General features: G+C 42.4%; 1 protein-coding gene across 2 annotated transcripts in view; it reads left to right on the top strand.

Moving 5' to 3' along the window:
• Positions 1–26,142, top strand: part of MYO16 (myosin XVI) — a 517,517-nt gene that overhangs the window by 379,759 nt on the left and 111,616 nt on the right. For both annotated transcript variants that reach the window (XM_044927086.2, XM_044927087.2), the window contains exons 26-27: positions 1,186–1,266; positions 2,364–2,569. In XM_044927086.2, the coding sequence (XP_044783021.2) occupies positions 1,186–1,266; positions 2,364–2,569 (287 nt within the window). The remainder of the gene's footprint in view (positions 1–1,185; positions 1,267–2,363; positions 2,570–26,142) is intronic.

Genomic DNA, 26,142 nt, shown 5'->3' with positions numbered 1-26,142 from the left:
TTTCCCCTAAAGGACTGCAAAAGCGAGATAATTCACAGCCGTTCCTCCACCCAGAAAGGGAAATAGAGTGTTCAATTTCACCGGATGAAGATTTATTTATTATGATTTTTCCTTAAGTGTTCCATCCTTCACTTCCCTCTGAGGGTCCTCACCCCTGCACACCCACCCCTGTGACCAGGGGGCTGCTCTCTACCCACCCTTCAACTGAGCATCACGCCCAGCTTTGTGTTTATAAAAAACAGGCTGATCTTCGACCAGTCACTTCATTTTCCCTTCCCTTGTCAGTTGCACTTGATCATTCCAGCTTGACACTTCATCCTAATGGGAGGAAATGAGCTACTGCCTTGATAGCAGCACCATATTGACAAGAATGTTTCATCAAATTTTTCTTCTATCGAGACCTTTTAGTTTAAGATAAGTGATTCTGGATCGATAGATCCGTTGGTTGCGGTGTGTATGATGCTGTGAAATGTAACAGAACGTTAGTGGCTGAGGTTCCTCTTAACCCCTGGTAGAATTTAATTAATTACCTTCTGCTCTTTCTCTCTTCACCCGCTGCCTTCATTTTCACTTAATTCTTTTATATCCATAATCATTTCATCTTTGCCGCACATGAATTTTTTTCTGTAAGAGCTATATATAATTACTTATCAAAAAAAGCCTACCATCACTTTTCATAGGTGAGCAATTTACTAACCCCTTGTAACATTAAAAAATGAAAAAGAAGGAAAGGAAGGGAGAAAATGAGTAAGACACCGATGGTAGGTAACTTAGGGAACAAAACAATGGTTATTAAAACATCAGATTTTTGTAACATAAAAATAGCATCCTTTTACCCCAGAATAAGCTGCATTTCATGACAAACAATTCGTAATACAATCAAGGAGACCAGGGTCAGTTTCTTGTACCACCAAGCTAGTCAACATCTGTTTATTCTCAAATTAAAGTAGTTGCAGCTTGGTGGCAGCCACGGACTTAAAAGGACACAGTGGAGGTTATTTTACATGTAGTCGCCTATTTTCCTACCATTGCAGAAAATCATTTGGCACCGTTTTTTATAGCCTCTTTTAAATCTCCATCTGCCTGTGAGTGAACATACATGCATGGGAGGGTTAATTTTTTTTCTCCTACACTGGAACTTAGTAAAACAAACCTGCTCACGCTTTCCTTTTGTTTTCATTACAGTTATTAAAAAAGAAAGGAAATTCTACATTTCTTCAAAGACTAGACCGGGGAGGTCCAGCCACCATTGCATCGCAACTCAGGGTTAGTGAAGTTTTCAGATTTCAAAATTTTCCGTTTTGGTTGTATCAACTGTAAAGGTTTTACATGGAATTTTCTTCCATTTTGACCATTGAGTAACTTCAGGAAAGTGAGCATGCATGCACATGTACACACACACGTGAGTGAATGCATAGAACACAAGCATCAGGGACTGAAGATGCACACACATGTACACACACGTGAGTGAATGCATAGAACACAAGCATCAGGGACTGAAGATGCACACACATGTACACACACATGCGAGTGAATGCATAGAACACAAGCATCAGGGACTGAAGATGCACACACATGTACACACACACGCAAGTGAATGCACAGAACAGAAGCATCAGAGACTGAAGATGCACACACATGTACACACACACGCAAGTGAATGCACAGAACAGAAGCATCAGAGACTGGAGATGCACACACATGTACACACACACGCGAGTGAATGCATAGAACAGAAGCATCAGGGACTGGAGATGCACGCACATGTACACACACACGTGAGTGAATGCATAGAACAGAAGCATCAGAGACTGGAGATGCACACACATGTACACACACACACGAGTGAATGCATAGAACAGAAGCATCAGAGACTGAAGATGCACACACATGTACACACACACGCGAGTGAATGCATAGAACAGAAGCATCAGGGACTGAAGATGCACGCACATGTACACACACACACAAGTGAATGCATAGAACACAAGAATCAGGGACTGAAGATGCACGCACATGTACACACACACGCGAGTGAATGCATAGAACACAAGAATCAGGGACTGAAGATGCACGCACATGTACACACACACGCGAGTGAATGCATAGAACACAAGAATCAGACTGAAGATGCACGCACATGTACACACACACGCGAGTGAATGCATAGAACACAAGAATCAGGGACTGAAGATGCACGCACATGTACACACACACACAGTGAGTGAATGCATAATACATAAGAATCATGGACTGAAGATTAAGGTTTTTATTTACAAATTGCCAACCTTTATTTAAAATCCCCAACCTGGTCAGTTGGGGTCTTCTCTGGAGAATCAGTTGTGTTTTACTTCTCTCCTTAGAAAACTCTGACGGATATTACTGGGAAACTTCAGAAGTGCACTCCACACTTTATTCATTGCATCAAGCCCAATAACTCAAAGCTGCCAGACACCTTTGATAACTTCTACGTGTCCGCTCAGCTGCAGTACGTCGGGATCCTGGAGATGGTGAAGAGCATCCGACACGGGTACTCTGTCCGCCTTTCCTTCTCCGATTTCCTGTCGAGGTAGGTTTTTCTCTTGTGTCTACCATCCCCAGAACCATACTGATGTTATTGTAGGTGGACCTTCTGATTGCTTTTCTGGCATTTCTTCTATTGTTTGTTCTTTTACCATGAGTAAACAAAATGCTCTGGGAAACCATGACTATTATAAAAACTTGTATAAAAAGCTTTTAAATTTGCTGAGGACAGTCACTTGGAAACAATTTTCATAGTGCCTTAAATTTAGGTTCCCTTGGATTTAAATATTTATAAAACTGTTGCTTATAATATTGACTTAAAATTACAATTGAATATAAGAAGCTATGTGTGGGATTATTTTCTCCTTAAATGTATGAACAAAATATTTTTTAGGTGAAGGGTTGGTACTCATGGGCCAAATTTAGCCCATTACCTATTTTTTGTAAATAAAGTTTTATTGGAACACAGGCAGTGAACATAATGAGAATATCTGTTTTATAGGCAGTCAAACAATAAGAGCAGTGTGGACAAAAAAGAAAGTATTTGGTAATCTTATATAAAAACAGGAAATTTAAAATGATATTGATATAAAGTAATATCAATATTATGAGTACAAAATTTAACATTAATGGATAAAAACTAGAATACCAGTAGTGTGGTGAAATCTATTTGGGAAACCATTTATTTAAAAGAAGAGAGTTTAAGACTTTGGTTGAGCAGCAATGCAGTTTGGGCCACTGGTATAAAGAAGCTGCTAAACTCAAACAACCTATCAACCAAAAAACTTAAATCACCAAGTTGGAAATAGTCATAACAAAGGGCATACTATTTAAACTGTGACTAAATTTAGCGTTTCCAACCTTTGTTTTTTCCAAAGGACAGAAATAGAAGTTGCTTATTGTGCATTTTAAATTTCCCAAAGACACAAATAAGAAAGTAAACATCGTGTGAGCCATTCATTGTTAAAGAAGTGATCGATTGTTCAGAAGGGAGAAGATAAAACTCGCCACGTTTAGGGATAAAGTATCTGGAGAATGAACATGTTTAGCCTGCAGAATGTGTAGAGCAGATAGACAAAATATTTGGTTTAAACGTAAAAGATGCTTATTCATGAGTGAAGAGACACACTGCCTCCTATCTATAGAGAGGAACTGCAAAGTTGGGCAGTACTCAGGGCTACATTAAGAATTAATACGTGCTGAATGGAGGAATTATTTGTGCTTTTGTTGGGCGGGGATGGTGGTGTTACCATCACTGCTCATTCTACACTGAGAGGTGTCTGGTAGCTCTGATCTGCCTCTTGCTCTTCCCCAATGGACAGCTGTTTAGAGTCCCCAGAAATGTTTGGTCTGTTCATGAGTATGTATTTCTCATGCATAAGAATTTAAGTATTAAAAGTCAGCCTTCCCACCCCTTTCAATCCAAGTCTTTGGATCAATGAGTTTGAAACCTGCCCAATACAAGTTTAAAGTAATAGATCCCCATATTTACCCCAGACCTTCTGGACGACAGTCAACAGAGAGTGGGGTCCAGGGACCCCTGGTTTATCTGATGGAGAAGGGTATGGTTTTGTTATCTGCAGGCATCATATGATCTCAGAGGGTCCCCAGCCTTGATGAATCGTCGTTCACTCAGCAGTACTGACTCCCTTCCCAAGTTGTGCGGAAAGCAATGGTTCTCCAGTGTTAGCGTCCATTTAGGCGTGTTAAAATACAGGTTTTGGGGCGGCAGCCCCAGTGTTCTAGATCAGTCAGCAGGTCTAGATGTGCTGTGCTGTGTTTAGTCACTCAGTCATGCCTGACTATTTGCAACCCCGTGGACTGTAGCCCACCAGGCTCCTTTGACCATGGGGATTCTCCAGGCAAGAATACTAGACTGGGTTGCCATGCCCTCCTCCAGGGGATCTTCCTGACCCAGGGAATTGAACCCAGGTATCCCACATTGCAGGCAGATTCTTTACCAGGTGAGCTACCCGGAAAGCCCCTGGTCTAGATGAGTTCCGCAAATTACCATCTTTAGCGAGTTCCCAGGTGAAGCTGGTGTTGCTGGTATGAGGACAACCTTTAGAGAATCACCGCCCTAGAACATCTACTCACTTGGAGATTGTATCTTTATTTTATTTGGTTTGATTTTCTTCCACCAAGGATTGGAAGTATGTGAGTGGCTTGATGATTGTCAAAGGGAACTTGCTGAGGACGCAGAGTGAAAGTGTTAGCTGCTCAGTCTTGTCTGACTCTTTGCGACCCTATGGACTGTAGCCCACTAGGATCCTCTGTCCAAGGGATTCTCCAGGCCAGAATATCAGAGTGGGTAGCCAGTCCCTTCTCCAGGAGATCTTCCCAATCCAGGGATTGAACCGTGGTCTCCTGCACTGCAGGCGGATTCTTTACCATCTGAGCCACCAGGGAATCTCAGGCATTTACTGATTTACTGGATTAAAACTTGCAAATTTGTTGAGATTTCCAAATGATCTGTGTACATTTGAAGTTTCTGGAACACTGTAAATGGATTCTGAATTGGATATGAAATAGGATTAATCTCACTCTATAAACAATTTTTTAAAGCTCATTCAATGTATTCTCTGCTCTTCATTTTGTTAGAGTGTCTTAGACTCATGCAATCAAAGAAAGTTGGCTTTAAAGTGTCCCTCAGAGTTTCTCTGGAATAATTTTTAATAGCTGCATGGATCTTCCTTATAGCTATTCCAGCAAGTAGTCACTTAAATTGTCTTATTTTCCCAGAAGAGGGTGGAGAACATGAGTCTGTGTGTGTATACAATATTATATGGCATAATAATTAGAAAAATTTTGACCTTTCTTTTTGTCTCATTTGATATATATACATATATACTTACCAAGACTTATCTCTATTAAAATAGTATTTGTAATGATTGTCTTTTAAAATTAAGTACCCTTTTCCACATATATACATTTCTTGCTTTATTCTGACTTCCAGACAGAGACTTTCTCTCATTCAGTCACAGTGCCTGTGCATTTGTCTGTTTAGTCAGTGTTTTCAGAATGAAGCTGGCATTGGAGGTCAATAGTTGTTCAATTTAAAGTACTGTTTCTGCATAACAGAGAGCATAGCTACACTATATTTGCTTGGAAAATGATGCTTTTTGGTAAATCTCTGCATTTCTTAACTGGCCCCTTACATAAAAGGAGATGTGAGTTTCAATTTATCATCCTTATTTACAATTGCATATCAGTATAAATGGAATTGAACTTCCCTGGTAGCTCAGATGGTAAAGAATCTACTTGCAATGTGGGAGACATGGGTTTGATCGCTGGGTTGGGAAGATCTCCTGGAGGAGGGCATGGCAACCCACTCCAGTATTCTTGCCTGGAGAATCCCCATGGACAGAGGAGGCTGATAGGCTACAGTCCATGGGGTCACAAAGAGTTGGACACGACTGAGTGACTAAGCACATCCATGAATGGAATCATTAATGTATTTCAGTGGACATTTGTCACCATATCGCTTGAATAAAGGACACCTGTCTGGAATATTATCACAAAAACACTGATCCATAGAGAGATTCTCAATTTCTATAGAACTTGAATAAAACACAATTCACATCAACAAGTAACATATTTATTCATAAAGCTCATCGGAACCTTGAAGTTCCCCCAGGCAGTCAAGCATTGTTGTATAAACAAAGCCTCAATGTGCAAATTAGTAGAAGTTTTTGGTTGCCAGAATATCATATAACAATTCCTATGTAAAACATTTCTATTCATATCACCTTGTCTTACGTGTTAGAGAACCTAAACCCATCAAACCAATTACTTTGTTTAGTTTACAAAGAGGAGTATGGTTACTGGAAAAATACTGGACAAAGAAAACCATGTCCAGTTTTGAAACAAGCACCTATTCATCGGACCTGCATTTATTGCTTCTGAAACCCAGCATGACAGTGGATGCAGGTAATGGATATTCTGTGGAATCCAGAGGCGACGTGACGGTATTTGCAAACATGCCTCCTGATTTCTTGGCTTTAATAGCTGTCCATCATTCTGAGGCTTCCTAATCAAAAGTGGAGAATTGTGTTTGTGAAGAAATCCTATTTTGATTAAATAAGAAGCATGCTTGTCGAATTTTTCCCCCTAATAGCAGCAGTAGCTTCTGAGTGGGGTAATAAGGCAAGATACTGTCTCCATGGCAAAGACCTCACAAGTTTAGGTACAGGAGGAAGAAGGAACAGAGCAATAGAAGTAAATTATTAAGTGCAAATCATTACACATCATTGGATCACCTACTGTGGACTGAATCGTTTCTCCTTAATAGTCGTATGTTAAACCCTAACCCCTGATGTGACTGTATTTGGAGACGGTTCTGTATGTGTGTGTGTTAGTTGCTTGGTCGTGTCTGACTCTTTGCAATCCCATAGACCATAGCCCACCAGGCCTCTCCATTCATAGGATTCTCCAGGCAAGAACACTGGAGCGTGTTGCCATTTCCTTTCTCCAAAAGGAACTATGGAAAGAAAGAAAGTGAAGTCACTCAGTCGAGTCGGACTCTTTGCGACCCCATGGGCTGTAGCCTACCAGGCTCTTCCATCATGGAATTTTCCAGGCAAGAGTACTGAAGTGGGTTGCCATTTCCTTCTCCAGGGAGAGGGTTCTATGAGGAGGTAATTAAGGTTAAATGAGGTCATAAGGGTGAGGCTCTGAACCAACAGGATTAGTGTCCCTATAGGAAAAATCACCAGAGAGCATCTCCTTCTCTGCTCTCTGAACTTGCAGTGGGAAGGCAACATGGTGCTGGGTTAGTTGCTAAGTTGCGTCCAACTCTTTGCGACCCCGTGAACTATAGCCCTCCAGGCTCCTCTGTCCATGGGGTTTCCCAGGCAAGAATACTGGAGTGGGCTCCCATTTCCTTCTCCCTGGGATCTTCCCCACTCAGGGATCGAACCTGGGTCTCCTGCACTGCAGGCAGGTTCTTTCCTCCTGTGCCACCGGGGAAGCCCAGTGGGATGGCATCTGTCTGCAGACCAGGAGGAGACCTCAGTAGAAACTGAATGAGCCCACACCTTCATGCTGTACGTCCCAGCCTCCAGAACTTTGAGAAGACACACTTCTGTTGCTACAACCCTCCAGCTCTGTGGTCTACTGAGCTGGCTGAGGCACCTGTGTTTGTGGGTATGTGTTTCTATGGGGCCAATAGGTAGCAAACCTGTTACACAGGGGTTTGACTGAGAAGTTTTGGATAGCTTGTTTGTGTTACATGATACCCTTGTGCTGATGGGAGGAAGTCAAGTTAACATGTACATATCATGGGGTTTCAACAACTTGTGTCTCTGCTCACGTAATCACATTTCTACTGTTTTGTCTATTTACTCAGTGACATTTACTTGATATTTAAGATTCACTCAGGCATCCTCTTATTGAAAAATCATTTATAAAATCCCCAAATGGTTTGTGTCTCTTCTCTAAGCTTCAAAAAGACCTTATGTATTATACTTGTTATACATTCACTGGAAATATTCATTTATTATGAATATTTATGAGTAGTATTTATGAATAATATTATATCCAAATATTATTTATTAATATTTATAAAATATTCACTGGAGCAGAGGTTAGCAGACGATCAGATCAGATATGACCTGCCACTTACTTGTGTTATGACCTGAGAGATAAGAATGTCTTCTACATTTTAAAATTGTCAAATATTAAATGGTTACCTACATAATATCCAGTAGTCATTAATGGACGTAAGATTGGCCTGTGAAGAAAGCTGAGCGCTGAAGAATTGATGCTTTTGAACTGTGGTGTTGGAGAAGACTCTTGAGAGTCCCTTGGATTGCAAGGAGATCCAACCAGTCCATCCTAAAGGAGATCAGCCCTGGGTGTTCTTTGGAAGGACTGATGCTGAAGCTGTAACTCCAGTACTTTGTCCACCTCATGCGAAGAGTTGACTCATTGGAAAAGACTCTGATGCTGGGAGGGATTGGGGGCAGGAGGAGAAGGGGATGACAGAGGAAGAGATGGCTGGATGGCATCACCGACTTGATGGACGTGAGTTTGAGTGAACTCCGGGAGCTGGTGATGGACAGGGAGGCCTGGCGTGCTGCGATTCATGGGGTCGCAAAGAGTGGGACACGACTGAGTGAACTGAACTGAACTGACATAATATCCTCATTTTTGCTTCTTGACGTACAAAGATAAAATACTTACTCTCTGGCCCTTTGCAGAAAAAAGTCACTATGCCTCCCCTAGACCACAGGCTCCGTGGGTGAGGGCAGGTTTCCCTGTGTGCATGGACACCATCATGAGCACTGGGCTGGGCTGCCAGCCACCTGTCGTGCTTCTGGGTCTACACTCGAAACTGAACAGGAAAGATCTGCCGTCGTCTTCCTTTCAACAGCTTTCTCTAATGTTAGTTGGATCCTTCAGTTTGTGAGAACTTTCTGATGGCTTTGTAAAACACAGACACACCAGTACATTCTGTAGAACATAAAATTCCAAGTCAGTGGCTTGCAACAACAAAGGTTTCTTTCTCTTTTACGTTATATTTGACTGTATTTAGAAGTCACAAACGTTAGCTTGAATCAGCTCTGATTTGGGTCTCTGTTTTATGATGCACCCCAGGGTTAAGGAATAGCCCAGGTCTAGGACATGTCCTTCCTGTATCAGGGGAGAAGAGGCGTGGCTGAGTGGCTGTTACAATGTGTGCTGAGATTCAGCATCTGTTGCTCTCTTATATTCCATTGTTAAAGCGGCCACCTGGCCTAGGCCGCCACCTGTGGTTTGGAGAATCGCCTTACTTACTGGAGGTAACCCACATGATGGCGGTGGTGGTTTTGTTGCTAAGTCATGTCCGACTCTTGCAACCCCATGGACTGTAGCCCATCAGGCTCTTCTGCCCATGGGATTCTCCAGGCAAGAATACTGGAGTGGGATGCCATTTCCTTCTCCACGGGATCTTCCAACCCAGGGATCAAACCAGAGTCTCCTGTATTTCAGGCAGTCTCCTGCATTGCAAGTGAATTCTTTACTGCTGAGCCACCAGGGAGCAGGTGAGAAAGAGTGGAGGTGTGTACACGTCTGGCTCAGTTACCAGTTGCCCCAAAACTCTGTGGCATGAAATAGCAGTTTGTTATTTCTCCCACTTCTGTGGGATAACTGGGCTTAGTGGGGCAAGACTTGCTTGGGGTTTCTCCAGCCATTGTGGCCATATAGTGGGAGAGGTTGGCCTACGATGGATGGACAAGACAGCTTCTCATCCCTGTGCCTGGCGCCTCAATGTTCCTCCATGTGGTCTTTCTCCAGCAGAATAGTCTTGACTTCTTGCCTTGTGGCTCTGTTCCCAGGGACAAGAGAGGAAACCTGAACTTCTCTTACAAGCTGGGCTGGGAATTAGCACAGCATCACTTCCTCTGTATGTTACTGGTCAAAAAAGTTGCAGAGCAGCTAAGATATTTTTGTTAGGAAGCAGGCGATTGACAGTAGCCAGCTTGGGACAAGCTACCACATCCTCTTGGGGGCTTCCCTGGTGGCTCAGTGGTAAGGAATATGCCTGCAGTACAGGAGAGGCAGGTTCAATCCCTGGGTCAGGAAGACCCCCTAGAGAAGGAAATGGCAACCCACCCCAGTAGTCTTGCCTTGGAAATCCCATGGACAGAGGAGCCTGGCAAGCTATGGTCGATGGGGTCACAAAAGACCCAGATGTGACTTAGTGACTAAACAACAGCAACAACATCCTCTTAAAGGGATAGCATGCAATTAACTGGAAATGATGCCGAAAACTCTGCCTTTGTGCTCTGGTGCAAAACTGAATCTCAGAGACAGAATTTTAAGTGAAGTGGAAAAAAGCAGCTTTGTTGCTTTGTAAGCAAAGAAGGACACAGTGGTCACATTGTGCTTCTCAAAAACTGTGGATCCCAACCACCCGGGGGATTAGCGGGGGAGTTTTATCCAGTGGTGCAAGGGCAGGGATGCTGATAAGGGTCTGGATGTATGCAGGGCCTGCATTCCTTGAATCTGGCCTCAAGTGGTCTCTGATGCAAAGAAAGAGCTGACACATTGGCCACCTGATGCAAAGAGCTGACTCATTGGAAAAGACCCTGATGCTAGGAAAGATTGAAGGCAGGAGGAGAAGGGGGCAACAGGGGATGAGATGGTTGGATGGCATCACTGACTCAATGAACATGAGTTTGAGCAAATTCCAGGAGACAGTGAAGGACAGAGAAGCCTAGCGTGCTGCAGTCCATGGGGTTGCAAAGAGTCGGACACGACTTGGCAACTGAACAGGGAACAACGATGCTTATGACATTATAGGTAACGTGGCTTTTTAATGGTCATGCAGCGGCATACCAGATTTTAGTCCTACGCATCTCCACTCTTCTCAGGGTGCTAGCCTTTTGAATGGTAATCTTTTTCCAGATGTAGAAGGGACATCTTTGAGGATCTTGCTGTGGGTCTTGGGTGGCAGACTTGGAAGGGTCATGCACGTCATTTGTGTATGGACTTCTCTGTGGCTGGAGGGGAGAGCAGGTCAGTATCCCCCACACGGGAAGAGGTTGACCCTTTAATGAGGTGCCTTATTTGCAGAAGACAGAAGGGCTTGTCCAGTAAAAGCACTGCAGGGACTGGTATTACGCTTGGCAAGGTGAGGACCTGTGATCTCTGTTTTGAGATTGTTTCTGGATGACATCCCTCGTAGAAATAGTCTGAGTCATTTAGCTTGTTTAAATGACACAGTTGTTGCTGAAAGGTCAGGCCGTGAAGGCTCACAGCCATGACGTTAAATTGGGTGCGTGGAGACCATGAAAGGAGACGCTCGTCAGCTGATTGGGTTGAATGAAAGGGCCAAGGCCGCCCCGCCGCGCAGCACTCACCAGCTCCAGGCCCAGGCTGGGATCGTCTGAACGTCTTCCTTGTTCCTTGGAAGTGATGTCAGTTACTGTCAATACATCTTTAATAGAAATGAGAATTAACATGTTTAGGAGCTGTTAAATATTCTAATGTAACTGGCAAGGGATATAGTTTCTTCAGGGATAATTTTGCCAAGTCTCAGTGTATTCTTTCTGCTAAAACCCTTCTGCAGGGTTGGCTGATTGTCTAAAGTTTAATGAGGTTGGGAGGAATGAGGACCTGTTATTTTTCAATGAAATATAAAAATAGGAACGAGAAGTATAATAGATTCTCGAGGCCATTTCAGTTTAAATACAATTAGGTTTATCTTTATTGGGAATTTTTTCTACTGCTCAGTGGATTAAGAATCATAAAATTCCCCTCTAATCTACTGGAGATCTGCAAATTTTTTCTCTAAGAGGTTTACAGGCCACAAGATCACTGACATAGCTACTCAGCTCTGCCTCGTGGCAGGAGGTAGCCACGAGTCAGCCACTGACACATAGACAGCATGTCAGTGAACAAGTGAGGAGAGTTTATTTATCACATGCAGGACCTTTCCAAGTCTGCAGCCAAGACCGCAGCTAAACTTTGTCGGCATTACCAGAAGGTGGGTGGTTTTGACCCACGGGTATCTAACCCTTTATCTAGTCTTATCTTCTTTCTGATAGAATTTGGGGGATGTTTTTCCATCGAAAAAGGGACAGGTTGTGAAAGGTGACTTTGATGTTTGCTCTTTTATCCCCAGTATCTGGCCTTGATCCTAATTTCTACTCTAATAAGCTAGATGGTCTCCCATGAAAGCATTAATTTACTCATTCCTTCACCACTCACTTCTTTGTCATTATTCCATTCACTCTTAATTTATTCTTGGAGAAGGAAATGGCAACGCACTCCAGTGTTCTTGCCTGGAGAATCCTAGGGAGAGGGGAGCCTGGTGGGCTGCGGTCTCTGGGGTCGCACAGAGTCGGACACGACTGAAGCGACTTAGCAGCTTAATTTATTCAGGCGTTTTACTGACTCAGAGTGCCCTTACACCTCGGGAAGTTCCCGTCAGGAGGACCTGGGGCGTCACCGATGGGTGTTGTTGAATTCCCGCCGTGGGTGAAGCTCCAGATCTGCACGTTATACGTGATTCTGTTCCTCATAATAACCTTTTTTGGGGTGACTGCTCTCACTACACACCTGTTAGTACGATATAACTAATAATTGCGGGACTTTTGCCTTGGGTGAGATTGATCAGGACTGACGGCAAGCGTTGTCTCATCGAATCCTCGCAGCGTCCCCATGAGCTGTATTACCAGTCCCTGCCCGCTTTACAGTTGAGAAAACCGAGATCCCAAGGAGCACGATGGTGGTCCAGAGCCTCACACACCTCAGCCCTGCGGATTTTTAACTACTCCTCCGTCAGCCTTGGTGCTGATAGTGGCCGTGTCCTCAAGGACCTGCTCTTTCTACTTTTTCCATGATGTGTGCAGTCTCTTTAGGTGTGGTGTGACTGCCTTTCGCAGCCACAGGCCAGACCACAGGGATGCCCAAACAGCTCTATGACATTAGTAGGGGCAAAGAAACCCTGGAGAGTTCTAAAGTCCAGCACTAGACCCTTGACCCTGGATGGCCTTTGCTCGGTTTCCTGATGAGCAATCCGGTTAATTCTGTGGAGTTTCCTGGACAGAAGTTACTCCCGTACTCACTAGGGATCTTGCAGATCTGTGTCGTGCTGACGCTGCAGCAGGTGACGACCTCTGAAAATCAGCTCAAGAAGAGTGAGAAAAATGACACTTGAAAATGGAGAACTGCACGTTTTCCTTAAAAATCACATGAAAATTGAAATCAAAAAGGCTTCACTAACTTTCAAACAACATTGGAGATGATACCCAAAACTGACCAGTCTAAATGATTTAAAACCAAGATACGATTCCACTTAGTTAAGGCTTCCCAGGTGGCTCAGTGGTGAAGAATCAGACTGCCAGTGCAGGAGACAGAAGTTCGATCCCTGGGTTAGGAAGATCCCCTGGAGAAGGAAATGGCAATGCACTTCTGTATTCTTGCCTGGAGAACCCCATTGACAGAGGAGCCTGGTGGGATGTAGTACTCGGAGTCTCAAAAGATGCAGACAGGACTTAGCAACTAAACAGCAACAAGAAAGCATTCAATATGAAACAACTGAAATCAGGGAAATAGACCAGAAGTTATTTTCAAAGGGTGAATTCAGTATATTGAGAGTTATACTTTATTTTTAATAAAATTTGGGGAGTACATCAAAAAAATTCTGTCCCAGAATTCTGAATCTTATGGATTATTTGATTTAACTGGGCTCACCCATTTCCAGCCTCCACCGATATAACTTAATATTTTTAATTATAAGTTATGTCAGGTAAAACATAATTGCAAAATGACCTTGCTTGCAGGGCCAAACCACTCTTAAATAATTACCTAAGTCACTTGTTTCATTCCTTATGAATTATATGATTCTCTTTATAGGAGAGCTTTATAGGAGTACTGTTGAATGAGACATAGGTGATAGTTTTCATTCATAGTATCTAAATGATCTTAGGAACTTAGAAATCCACAAAGAAGCTCCAGTTATCAGTAGTTCATTGGAATGGACCTGATTCCTATCATTTTACTTATCCAGTTCTTGACCAAAATGCAAAGACAAAAACGATCAAACTGTCACATTTCTTGCATAAAGTCTAGATTGAAGGACACTGCTTGGCATGAGAGGCAACAGTGTCTGCTAGTGGAACCCCAGAATTGGGCAGAATTACCCTCCTCCCCCAATTACAGACAATGTGGGCTTAGGCAGACCGTCCAATGACAGACGCTGCTCAGGTAAAGCATGGACCTCACAGAAAAGAAGGAAAACAACTTTTCTTCCAAACAGTTCTCAAACAGCTGAGAATCCTGTCTTTCTTCTCATTAAAATTACTGGTTAGATTAGATTAGTTGGCCACCTCACCTCCCCTCATGAATCGTGAAGGATCAGAGAGTGACCCAGAGCATCACCCTACCTCTGACTCTAAGGAAGCAGCAGAGACGAGGAAGTGCCCCGTGCCTTGTATCGTGTTCTGACCACAGATCTCATCCAGGAAGCCTGCAATAAAAGGGGGACTGGCTCTGCTCCTGGGGGAACAGCTGAGGCTTTCAGAATATTCTTTCCTTTGTCTTCACCCACTGCTTCCCTGCATGTCTTTCTGGGACCACTGAGAAGCAATATAGATTTTGTACCCAAAGATTTTGAAGTGGGCCAACAGTGCATTACTTTAATTGATTTCAAGGCCACTCTGTTTTCAAGACTATAATGCATTTTACCTCCCATCTCAAACCCCGTTCTGACACATTGTGCAACAGAGCCCATCAGAGATTCTGCAATGAGAATAAGTGAAAATATTAAAACAAAAGAGTAACTCCAGTAATAAAACCCCAGTAGCCTAAATATTCCCAAGTGTTAGTTGCTCAGGTGTGTCTGACTTGGAAATCCCATGACTGCAGCCCACCAGGCTCCTCTCTCCATGGGATTCTCCAGGCAAGAAGAGTGGACTGGATCGCCATCTCCTTCTCCAGGGAATCTTCCCGACCCAGGGATGGAGCTCAGAACGCCTGCATTGCAGGCTGAGTCTTTACCGTCTGAGCCACCAGGAAAGCCGTAATGTTCTCAGATTTGACTCTAAATCTTCTTCTGTTATTATGTTCCTGGTGAGAAGGATTAATACATATTGCAAATGAAAGTCCAGAGATATTCAGTCCCAAAGGAATTGAAATCCCAAATGTGATTATCTTGACTTTCTGAATTAAATGTCCCAAATTCCATATGCATAAGTGAACTGGCTGTTTCTGAAGCATTCTTTCCATTCTTCTGACTTGGCTCAGACTTAACTAAAAAGGTTCCAGATGACTTGCTTGGAGCTGAGGGCCCTTCAGTGTAACTTTCTGAGCAGTTAGTCATTGTGTTAGTCTGTTTGGCTGCCGTAACAAAATACCGTAGTCTGGGTGGCTTAAACAATTGGCATTTGTTTTCTTACAGTTCTGGAGACTGGAAATCCAAGATCAAGGTGCCAGGGAGATAGAGAGAGACAGTAAAAATTCTAATGCCTCTGGCTCAAAGGACACTAGTTCTTTTGAATTAGGGCTCCATCCTGATGAATTCATTTAACCTTAACTACCTCCTAAAGGGTCTATAGGTAAATGCAGTCACATTGGGCATGAGGGTTTCAATATATGAAGTTTCTTTGCAGGGACAGGGGCAGAAACATTCAGTGCATGGTAGTGACATTGATGACGTGACTGATTTAGAGCTCATTTGTGGTGTGTATCAGTGCCAAGTCTCTCATCAGTTTCCCAGTGAGAGTCCAATGAGTAAATACTAAACATAAGGTCATTTGGGCATTAACGTCATGTGTGCAAAATGTAGAACTCTGTCCCTAGTCTCTAAGCAGTATATTACAGGAAGAATTCTAGAATCTAATATTTTGTTTTCCCAGTGATAAGAATGATCATGTGCATGTTGACCAAACCAGGGCAAGTTTAAGAGTGAAATAGGGCCACTGTTAATAATCTTGCCAGAAATATAGGTATAAACTGGGACTGTCCCTGGCATACCAGAAAATAGGTCACCCAAACTCTCTTTAACCTCTACTTATCTGAGTACCCTTGCATTTCATGAGTCTTTAACCTCTGTCATTCCCAGTAGACTAGAAGCCCTGTTACAGAAAGCCTTCTTCTGTATGCACATAACGGGGCTTCTCAGGGGGCTCAGCAGTAAAGAAACCACCTGCCAATGAAGGAGACGTGGGTTCGATCCCTGGGTCAGAAAGATCCCCTGGAGAAGGAAATGGCAACCCACTCCAGTATTCTGGCCTAGGAATCCCATGGACAGAGCCTGGTGGGCTACAGTTCATGGGGTCACAAAGAGTTGGACACAACCTAAGGACTAAACAGCAACAATATGCATATAATAGGTGGCTGATAAACATTTGTTCAATAAGCTAGGACATGAATAACCTTTTAGTTTCCTGTATCATTTTATAACTGAGCCCTAAATTCTGTGTCCAACAAGTAGTTTTCATTAGTATCATTCAGCACATCTATATGAGATGTGTTCCTGGGCCAACCAATTAAAATGTATGGTGTCATCATGCCTTTTTCTTGGCCATGCCATGCAACATGGAGGGTCTTGGTTTCCGACCAGGGATCAAACCCCCTGCAGTGGAAGCATGGAGTCTTAACTACTGGACTGCTGCTGTGTGTGTGAGCGTGTGTGTGTGTGTGTGTGTGTGTGTGTGTGTGTGTGTGTGTTAGTTGTTCAGTTGTGTCTGACTCTTTGTGACCCCATGGACTGCAGCCAGCCAGGGTCCTCTGTCCATGGGATTCTCCAGGGAAGAATACTGGGGCAGGAAGCCATTCCTTTCTCCGAGGGATCTTCCCAACCCAGGGATCGAACCCAGGTCTCTTGCATTGCAGGCAGATTCTTTACTGAGGCACCAGGGAAGCCCCCAGACTGCCAGAGAGGTCCTTAAACATTCTCATTTTCGGGTAGCCATTTAAACTTTAGTATGAGATAAAGATCCCATGCTTGCCTTTGTCACAGCTTAATATTATTCTCACTCCTCAAAAAACACTGAGTCCTTCTCTGAAATTTCTAGTCGTATTATAGCTATACAGCAGCGCATGGGTTAGCATTCTATATTGATTTTTAAAATGGCTTCATTTGATGGATCTTTCTTTGTTCTTTGAAATGCTCTGTTAACTGAAAGTACTCTCCATAATACTGTAAAGTGGAGGATCAATTTACGTGGTAAAAATACTTTTAGGAATAAAAACATCACAATAGACACTGGTTTCATGATCTATATTTAAGGGAGAAGCTATTATTAACTAAGAGTTAATTTATAGGTAGAGCTGACCCACTTACTACTATCTTCACGGTATACTCACCTGAACCATTTCCTACATCATTGTGAGACCCTATTACTTACAGCTGAAAATTTACTTTTGTGGCAAGTTAATAATTGAAATAAAGATTTCTGCATTTAGTGGAAATCAATTTTGGAGGAATAAAAGTAATTTGTTTTATTATTAGTAAATTCTTACTTTTTTTTAATTCATGGTTTTAAAAGTACGGTGATGACAACTTTTTTAAACTAATATTCTTACAGATCTCTCTCCACTTACGACCAAAAAAATTCCAATGTATTTCTGTACATAGTTCTCGGCTATTTTCTTCACAGTTGTCAAAAATGGGATAACTTATATTAGGAAAGAACTTCTAATGTATTCAAAACAATGAAGTTTGCAGGAAAATGAATCATACAGAGTGACCTGAAAATTATCAATGCACATAGTGAGGGACTCAAGAAGAAATACTTTAATAGGAATGAAAAGCTTTTTCAACCACTGCCAGATGGTTAGAGATGGGGCAACATGACTTTGTTCCAGCTCTGATCATCATGACACTACAAATCAGAGTCCCACTCAAGAACTAGCACACGAAATGTGGCACTCAGCAAAATTACATCCTTCACTTTTTTTTTAAAGAAACATCTATTAGAGCTCTACAAAGCTGAGGAACAGAAGCAATCATTTATAGACTAGATTTAATAAAGCAATGGTTATTTACCAAGATAGTAAAACAAGCAGGTTGTACCTATACATTTCCCATTAGAGACCGACATACATGCCGTTTCTACATTAACGTTGATAGGATTATCAGGAAGAAACTTATTAAGAGGAGTCATTCCTTGGGCTATTTTAAAAACCTACCTGTGTTGTCCCAGTGAAAGGTGTATTTGGAACAGATTTAGATGCAAGAAGATTTTTTTTGAAAGAACTAAAAGATGACACAAACAGCTGGGGGGATATACCATGTTCTTGGATTGGAATAATCAATACTGTGAAAATGACCACACTACCAGAGCAATCTACAGATTCGGTGCCATCCCTACCAAATTATCAATGGTATTTTTAACAGAATTAGAGCAAAAATGCTTACACTTTGTATGGAAACACAAAAGACCCTGAATAGCCAAAAAGCAGTCTTGAGAGAGAGAAACAGAGCTGGAGGAATTAGGCTCCTGAACTTCAGGCTATACTACAAAACTACATTTATCAAAGCAATATGGTACTGGCCCAAAAACAGAAATACAGATCAATGAAACAGGATAGGACGTCCAGAGGTAAACCCACATGCCTATGGCCCCCTAGTCTCTGACAAAGGAGGCGAGACTATATGGTGGGAAAGGCAGTCTCTTCAATAAGTGGTGCTGGGAACACTGGGCAGCTGGCGTGCAGGGAGTTTATTTTCTGTGCCCAGTGCGCCCCATTTCAGCACCAGCATGGACATCATAAACTTCTTCCTGCACTCAAACTGAACAGTGCAGCACAGTGTAATTAGGTACTTTTGTATGTTGACTTCTAATTCGTTGTTGTATTTCAATCCTTACTCCAAATAAAGCAAACGCATTCTGCTAACAGGGTCTGCATTTCCTCCGGTGCCTAAGCCAGCACCTTTTTTTCATGGCAGTTGACCGACAGTCTCATACGGCCGCAGCTTCCGTGTCCTGGTTGTGTTTCTTGTTCTGCAGCGCAGGTTGGACCTCTTAGTGGGTACACTCCTGGGTGCATGCTCACTGAGAATGGTCCATTTCTTCACACCGTGCTATAACGTACCTTAGAAATGCAATGTCAAAGGCATCTTCCCCCAGCCCAACTCTTTTAGTATTGGAATAGGAAATATTTGGAATAAAGCAGTTTGGTCTTCCCACTCTACCGTAATATCTCCTTACAACATGATCTAGATGTAACCTTAGTGACATATACCAGTTTCCTATCATAGATTGTGTCCCTAGTACCTAACACAGGACCAGATACAGGACTGGTGGCTACTACTTAAGTTGTTCAGTTCAGTTCAGTCGCTCAGTTGTGTCTGACTCTTTGTGACCCCGTGGATTGCAGCACTCCAGGCTTCCCTGTCCATTATCAACTCTTGGAGCTTGCTCCAACTCATGTCCATCAAGTCAGTGATGCCATCCAACCATCTCATCCTCTCCTCCCGCCTTCAGTCTTTCCCAGCATCAGGGTCTTTTCCAATGAGTCAGCTCTTTGCATCAGGTGGCCACAATATTGGAGTTTCAGCTTTAGTATCCGTCCTTCCAATGAATATTCAGGACTGATCCCCTTTAGAATAGACTGGTCGGATATCCTAGTGGTCCAAGGGACTCTAGTCTTCTTCAACCCCACAGTTCGAAAGCATCAATACTTCGGCACTCAGCTTTCTTTATAGTCCAACTCTCACATCAATACATGACTACTGGCAAAATCATAGCTTTGACTAGATGGACCTTTATTGGCAAAGTAATGTCTCTGCTTTGGTGGCGTATTGAGTGCAGCACTTTCACAACATCATCTTTTAGGATTTGAAATAGCTCCACTGGAATTCCATCACCTCCACTAGCTTTGTTTGTAGTGATGCTTCCTAAGGCCCACTTGACTTCACATTCCAGGATGTCTGGCTGTAGGTGAGTGATCACACCATCGTGGTTATCTGGGTTGTGAAAATCTTTTGTATAGTTCTTCTGTGTATTCTTGCCACCTCTTCTTAATATCTTCTGCTTTTGTTAGGTCCATACCATTTCTGTTCTTTATTTAAAGAGCCCATCTTTGCATGAAATGTTCCCTTGGTATGTCTAATTTTCTTGAAGATATCTCTAGTCTTTCCCATTCTATTGTTTTCCTCTATTTCTTTGCATTGATCACTGAGGAAGGCTTTCTTTCTTTGTGTTAAAAAAAAAATCATGGATGGGTGTCTTGGGGCCCTGGGGAGGAGGTAAGATTGCCAGATAAGATACAGGATATCCAGTTAAATTTCAGATAAACAGCAAATGTTGAATCTGTTTTCCTTGCTTTTTTTCCATCAAGAGGAGATATTCCTCTGGTGTTTACTTAACATACAAACTAAACATCAGAAGAAGCGAGAACGTTGGTTTCTATTGTAAGCGTGCAGAACAGATTTTTTTGTTGTTTCTCTGAATTCTCTTTATGAATGTGAATTTACTTATTTCTCAAAAATTTAACAGTTTTAATAAATGATGATTGGCATGTGGTAAACGGCAACTGTTTTTCAGTTTAAAAAAATGACAAGTTTTGACATAAACCTACATCTCAGAGGGCTTCCCTGGTGGCTCAGATGGTAAAGAATCTGCTGACAATGCAGGAAACCTGGGTTCGATCCCTGGGCTGGGAAGATCCCCTGGAGAAGGGAATGGCTACCCACTCCAGTACTCTTGCCTGGAAAATCCTATGGACAGAGGAGCCTGCTGGGCTACAGTCCATGGGGTTGTACAGAGTCAGACACGACTGAGTGAGACTAAGACTTTCACTTCACATCTCAGAAACCCTTTCACAAGTCAACTTGGTGAATGTACCTAGTGGCCCCAGAAGACTCCTCCTGCCTGTTCTGTAGTCTCACCTCCTTTCCCATCTCTGCCTCTTCAGCCCCAAGCAAGCACTGATGCTGCTGCTCATTGTAGATTAGTTTCATTTTCTAAGGCATTTTACAAATGGAATCATAAATTGTGTACTCTTTGTTTTTAATCCAGCTCCTTTGCTTACCATAATAATGTTGACATTTCACCGTGTAGTTGCGTGTCATCCGGGTTTTGCTGGGTTGTATTCCTTTTGACTGTTCACTCGCCTGTTGGTCGGTATTTAGGTTTGTCCCAGTATTTGCTATTATCAGGAGAGCTGCCATGAACACTTGTGTCCCAATCTTTGCATGCATGTTTTCATTTTAGGGATGGACTTGGGGGTAGAAATATAGGAGTGGGATGACTCAGGCATATGGGTAGCATATGTTTAACTTTTTAAAAAATACCAAACTGTTTTCCAAAATGGTCATACCATTTTGTATTCCCACCAGCAGGGTATGAAAGTTCTAGTTACTCACATCCTCTCCAACTCTTGGTGTGATCAGTCACGTCGTTTGTGACATTCTAATGAATATAAGCCAGTATCTCACTGTGAGTTTACTTTGCACTTTCCTAATGACTAACGGTGTGAACCACCTTCCCATGGGCATGTTTGCTACCCATTCATCTTCTCTGATGAATTTTCTGTTCAGATGTCTTGCCTAATTTTGCTTTGTGCTCATCGATTTTTAGAGTTCTTTATAGATTCTGAAGACACGTATGTATTAAACATTTAATTAGCAAGCATTTTCTCCAAGATTATATCCTGTCTTCTATGTCATGAAAAAGGTTGCAATGAATTGGTGTTCATTATTCTTTAAATGAAATGAAGTGAAAGTCGCTCTGTCATGTCCAACTCTTTATGACCCCATGGACTATACAGTCCATGGGATTCTCCAGGCCAGAATACTGGAGTGGGTAGCCTTTCCCTTCTCCAGGGGATCTTCGCGACCCAGGGATCAAACCCAGGTCTTCCACATTGCAGGTGGATTCTTTACCAGCTGAGCCACCTGGGAAGCCCAAGAATACTGGAGTGGGTAGTCTATCCCTTCTCCAGGGGATCTTCCTGACCCAGGATTTGAACTGGGGTCTCCTGCATTGCAGGTGGATTCTTTACCAACTGAGCTATCAAGGAAGCCCATTCTTTAAATATTTGGTAGAATTTACTAGATATACCACTTAGGTATGGAGATTTCTTATTTGGGAGAATTTTAAGTATGAATTCAATTCATTTAATAGTTCTAGGGACATTCATGTTGCCTAGTTCATCTTGGTTGGATTTCAGTAATTTGTAGTCTTAAGGAGTTGCACTGTTTAAATTGATAATTTTTTTTATTAGTATAAAGAGTTGTTTGTGACATTCCCTCATTACACTTTTAATATCTACAGGGTCTGTGACAGTATTCTGATAATTATTTTTCATTAGATATCAAATGTTGTGAGTTTGACTTTTTCAGGTGGTATTTTTTATTTCAATAAATATTCTTGTATTTTGCCTAAAAAGCAGTTAAGTCACTTGGAAAAGCTTGTTGTTTAGAGTTTTCTCTTACATGCTTTGTTTGTTAGAACCAAATCAGTGTGTAGTCTGGGCCTAATTGTTTTACACTGCTGATGCAAAGCAGCTGAGTTCTTTTTCTGCTGCTGCTGCTGCTGCTGCTAAGTCGCTTCAGTCGTGTCAACTCTGTGCGACCCCATACACGGCAGCCCACCAGGCTCCTCCATCCCTAGGATTCTCCAAGCAAGAGTAGTGGAGTGGGTTGCCATTTCCTTCTCCAATGCATGAAAGTGAAAAGTGAAAGTGAAGTCGCTCAGTCGTGTCCAACTCTTCACAACCCCATGGACTGCAGCCTACCAGGCTCCTCCGCCCATGGGATTTTCCAGGCAAGAGTACTGGAGTGGGGTGCCATTGCCTTCTCCATCCTTTTCTGGTGCCCAATGAATTGTGGAAGTTTTCACTCTGGCTGATGGGAAGAGCCCTACAGCCTTCCTCCCTTTGTTGTGGGGATGGTTTCCTCTCCTCCATGTGGGTGGTTCTTCCTCGGGCCATAGATGATTTCTTCCCTTGCATGTGGTGATTGCTCTTCTGCTCGAGACTTGGGGCAGCTCTGGGGCTCTCTGGCGTCTTCTCTGGTGTGGCTCTGTCTTCTTGGATTGTGAATTCCAGTTGCCTTGGTGGCCCTCTTCTTCCAGCGCCATCTCCTGCCCTCGGGGAGAGCCTCAGGCGTCGCTTGGGATTCCTCTTTTAACCACAAACCCCCTTCCCAGGCCAGGCCGTAAGCTGGGGGCTCCCAGGCCCTCATGCATCTGTTTCCTGTCTCCCAGAGGTCACTGCCCTTCCCTGTTGAGTGTCCACTGTTTCACACATGTTGTCCAGTTTTAAATTGTTTGAGGAGGGAGAGTCAAACTGGCCCCTGTTTCTCCATCTTAACTGAAAGCAGACATTTATAAACTTATTTTTTTATATTGGTTTCCTAATAGATGGGAAGTTTCTCTATTAAATTGTCTCTGGGCTAGCTTGTGAGTACCCGTAATCTCTTCTTTCAACAGAAAACTTACTAAAATGAACGCTATTATTTGAAAGCTTCTGTATTCTAAAGGTAATTCTTGATAGCCTGGATAATGGTATGCTTTTCTCTTTTGATCTTCAAATTATGTATACCAGTTTTTCCTAAACATACTTGTATCTCTGAATAAAAATTAGCATAGAGCAGCTGGTATTTTATAAGATGATGCTAGACAAGAGTTTGGATAGGAAGTGGAGGCGAATACTATATTTGTTTGAATGTGCATGGGATTTTAATTAAGCTAAAATTAAGCACGTTAGAAATTGTCCAGGAAGCTGATGACTTTTTTCTTAGGCAATTCATGGCTTGGAAGCTTCTCTGACCAAAATGGCCAGAAATGCATATTTATGTGCAGGGCCCTAAATAGATTTATGAACGTTCTGCCCCCCATTCCATGCAAAAAGAAAAAGAAAAAAAAAAAACCTTTGACTCAAGAGAAAAGTTTCACCTGCTTTGCCCACAGTAGAATTTTATGAGTTCACAGGAAATTTCTCATTCTCTAGTAGATGACCTGCTAGCAATTTAACCCAGGGAAACTCTTGAGACATAAAAAGATCCTTAAAGCATTTCAAAAATGAATAAGTAACAAGGATGGGGAGATCTGCTTTTTTAGAAGTACCTTTTACTTACATTTCTCATATGTTATCTCACAGATCTTTGCAACCATTGCATGCAAATATTGCTCTACCATTTATCAGCCATTTATCAGGTCAAGAATAGGGTCAAAAAGTTGAGGTTTAAGCAGATGCCTCTGGCCTTTACTGTGTACTAATGCCTTCCATTTCAGTGGTCAGGGAATCCCAAAGAAAGGCAATGCCAAAGAGTGCTCAAACTACTGCAAAATCACACTCATCTCACACACTGGCAAAGTAATGTTCAAAATTCTCCAAGCTAGCCTTCAACAGTACATGAACTGAGAACTTCCAGATGTTCAAGCTGGATTTAGAAGAGGCAGAGGGACCAGATATCAAACTGCCAACGTCTGTTGGATCATGGAAAAAGCAGGAGAGTTCCAGAAAAATGTCTACTCCTGCTTCATTGACTACACCAAAGCCTTTGACTGTGTGGATCATAACAAACCGGAACATTCTTAGACATGGAAATTCCAGACCACCTTACCTGCCTCCTGAGAAATCTGTATGCAGGTCAAGAAGCAACAGTTAGAACAAGACATGGAACAATGGACTGGTTCCAAATTGGGAAAGGAGTATGTCTAGGCTGTATATTGTCACCCTGTTTATTTAACTTATATGCAGTACATCATGCGAAATGCCGGGCTGGATGAAGCACAAGCTGGAATCAAGATTGCCAGGAGAAATATCAGTAACTTCAGATATTGGCAGAAACAACACCCTTATGGCAGAAAGCGAAGAGGAACTAAAGAGCTTCTTGATGAAAGTGAAAGAGGAGAGTGAAAAAAACTGGCTTAAAATTCAACATTCAAAAAACTAAGATCATGGCATCCAGTCCCATCACTTCATGGCAAATAGATGAGGAAACAATGGAAACAGTGTCAGACTTTACTTTTTGGGCTCCAAAATCACTGCAGATGGTGACTGCAGCCATGAAATTAAAAGACACTTACTCTTTGGAAGAAAAGCTGTGACCAACCTAGACAGCATATTAAAAAGAAGAGACATTACTTTGCCAACAAAGGTCCATCTAGTCAAAGCTATGGGTTTTCCAGTGGTCATGTATGGATGTGAGAGTCGGACCATAAAGCTGAACACTGAAGAATTGATGCTTTTGAACTGTGGTGCTGGAGAAGACTCTTGAGAGTCCCTTGGACCACAAGGAGATCCAACCAGTTCATCCTAAAGGAAATCAGTCCTGAATATTCATTTGAAGGGCTGATGCTGAAGCTCCAATACTTTGGCTACTTGATGTGAAGAACTGACTCATTGGAAAAGACCCTGATGCTGGGAAAGATCGAAGGCAGGAGAAGAAGGGACGACAGAGGATGAGATGGTTGGATGGCATCAAGGACCCAATGGACATGAGTTTGAGAAAGATCCAGGAGGTGGTGAAGGACAGGGAAGCCTGGTGTGCTGCAGTCCATGGGGTCACAAAGAGTCAGACATGACTGAGTGACTGAACTGAACTGACTAATATACATAACATATACAGTAAAATATATAATAGGTATATAATACTAGAAACAGCTGATCTGTTTCTAAGAAACAAAAAGGCTAGTTAACACAGGCTTTGAAATGTGTATATATATATATATATATGTGTGTGTGTGTGTATAAAAAATACATAAATATATTAATACAATGTGTATATATTTATATTATATTATTTCCTCAGGATTTTCACATCATTCATTCATTTCATTAAAGAAAGTCTTATGAAACTGCAGACGTATCACTCATTGAAGTTTTTAACATTAAGTAGCAATCACACATGCAGCCTAGCGAAGTGCAACATTACATGATGCCTGTCCTTTATCTCCCTCTGAAAGTTATTTTATTTCTTGCCCTAAATCTTACCCAAGAATTCTCTAAAGACCTAGCGGCTTGGGTGCTCAAAGACATCTCTATAAAAGTTATTCATCAGAGTTAATAGAGTTCCTTCAAACGACCTGAGGCTGTGCTACGTGTTAAGGATACAAAGATGAGTCAGTCTTGCCCAAGTCTGACGTGTCTCCCAGGTTGAGATGGTACCAGGGTTGTTGTCGGAGCCTAGAAGTTAAGCCTGTGACCCCACCGGACAGAATTCCGAGAGGA

This window comes from Bubalus bubalis, chromosome 13 (genome assembly GCF_019923935.1).
Source record: "Bubalus bubalis isolate 160015118507 breed Murrah chromosome 13, NDDB_SH_1, whole genome shotgun sequence".
Taxonomy (NCBI): Eukaryota; Metazoa; Chordata; class Mammalia; order Artiodactyla; family Bovidae; genus Bubalus; species Bubalus bubalis.
This window is presented reverse-complemented; position numbering and strand designations above follow the sequence as displayed.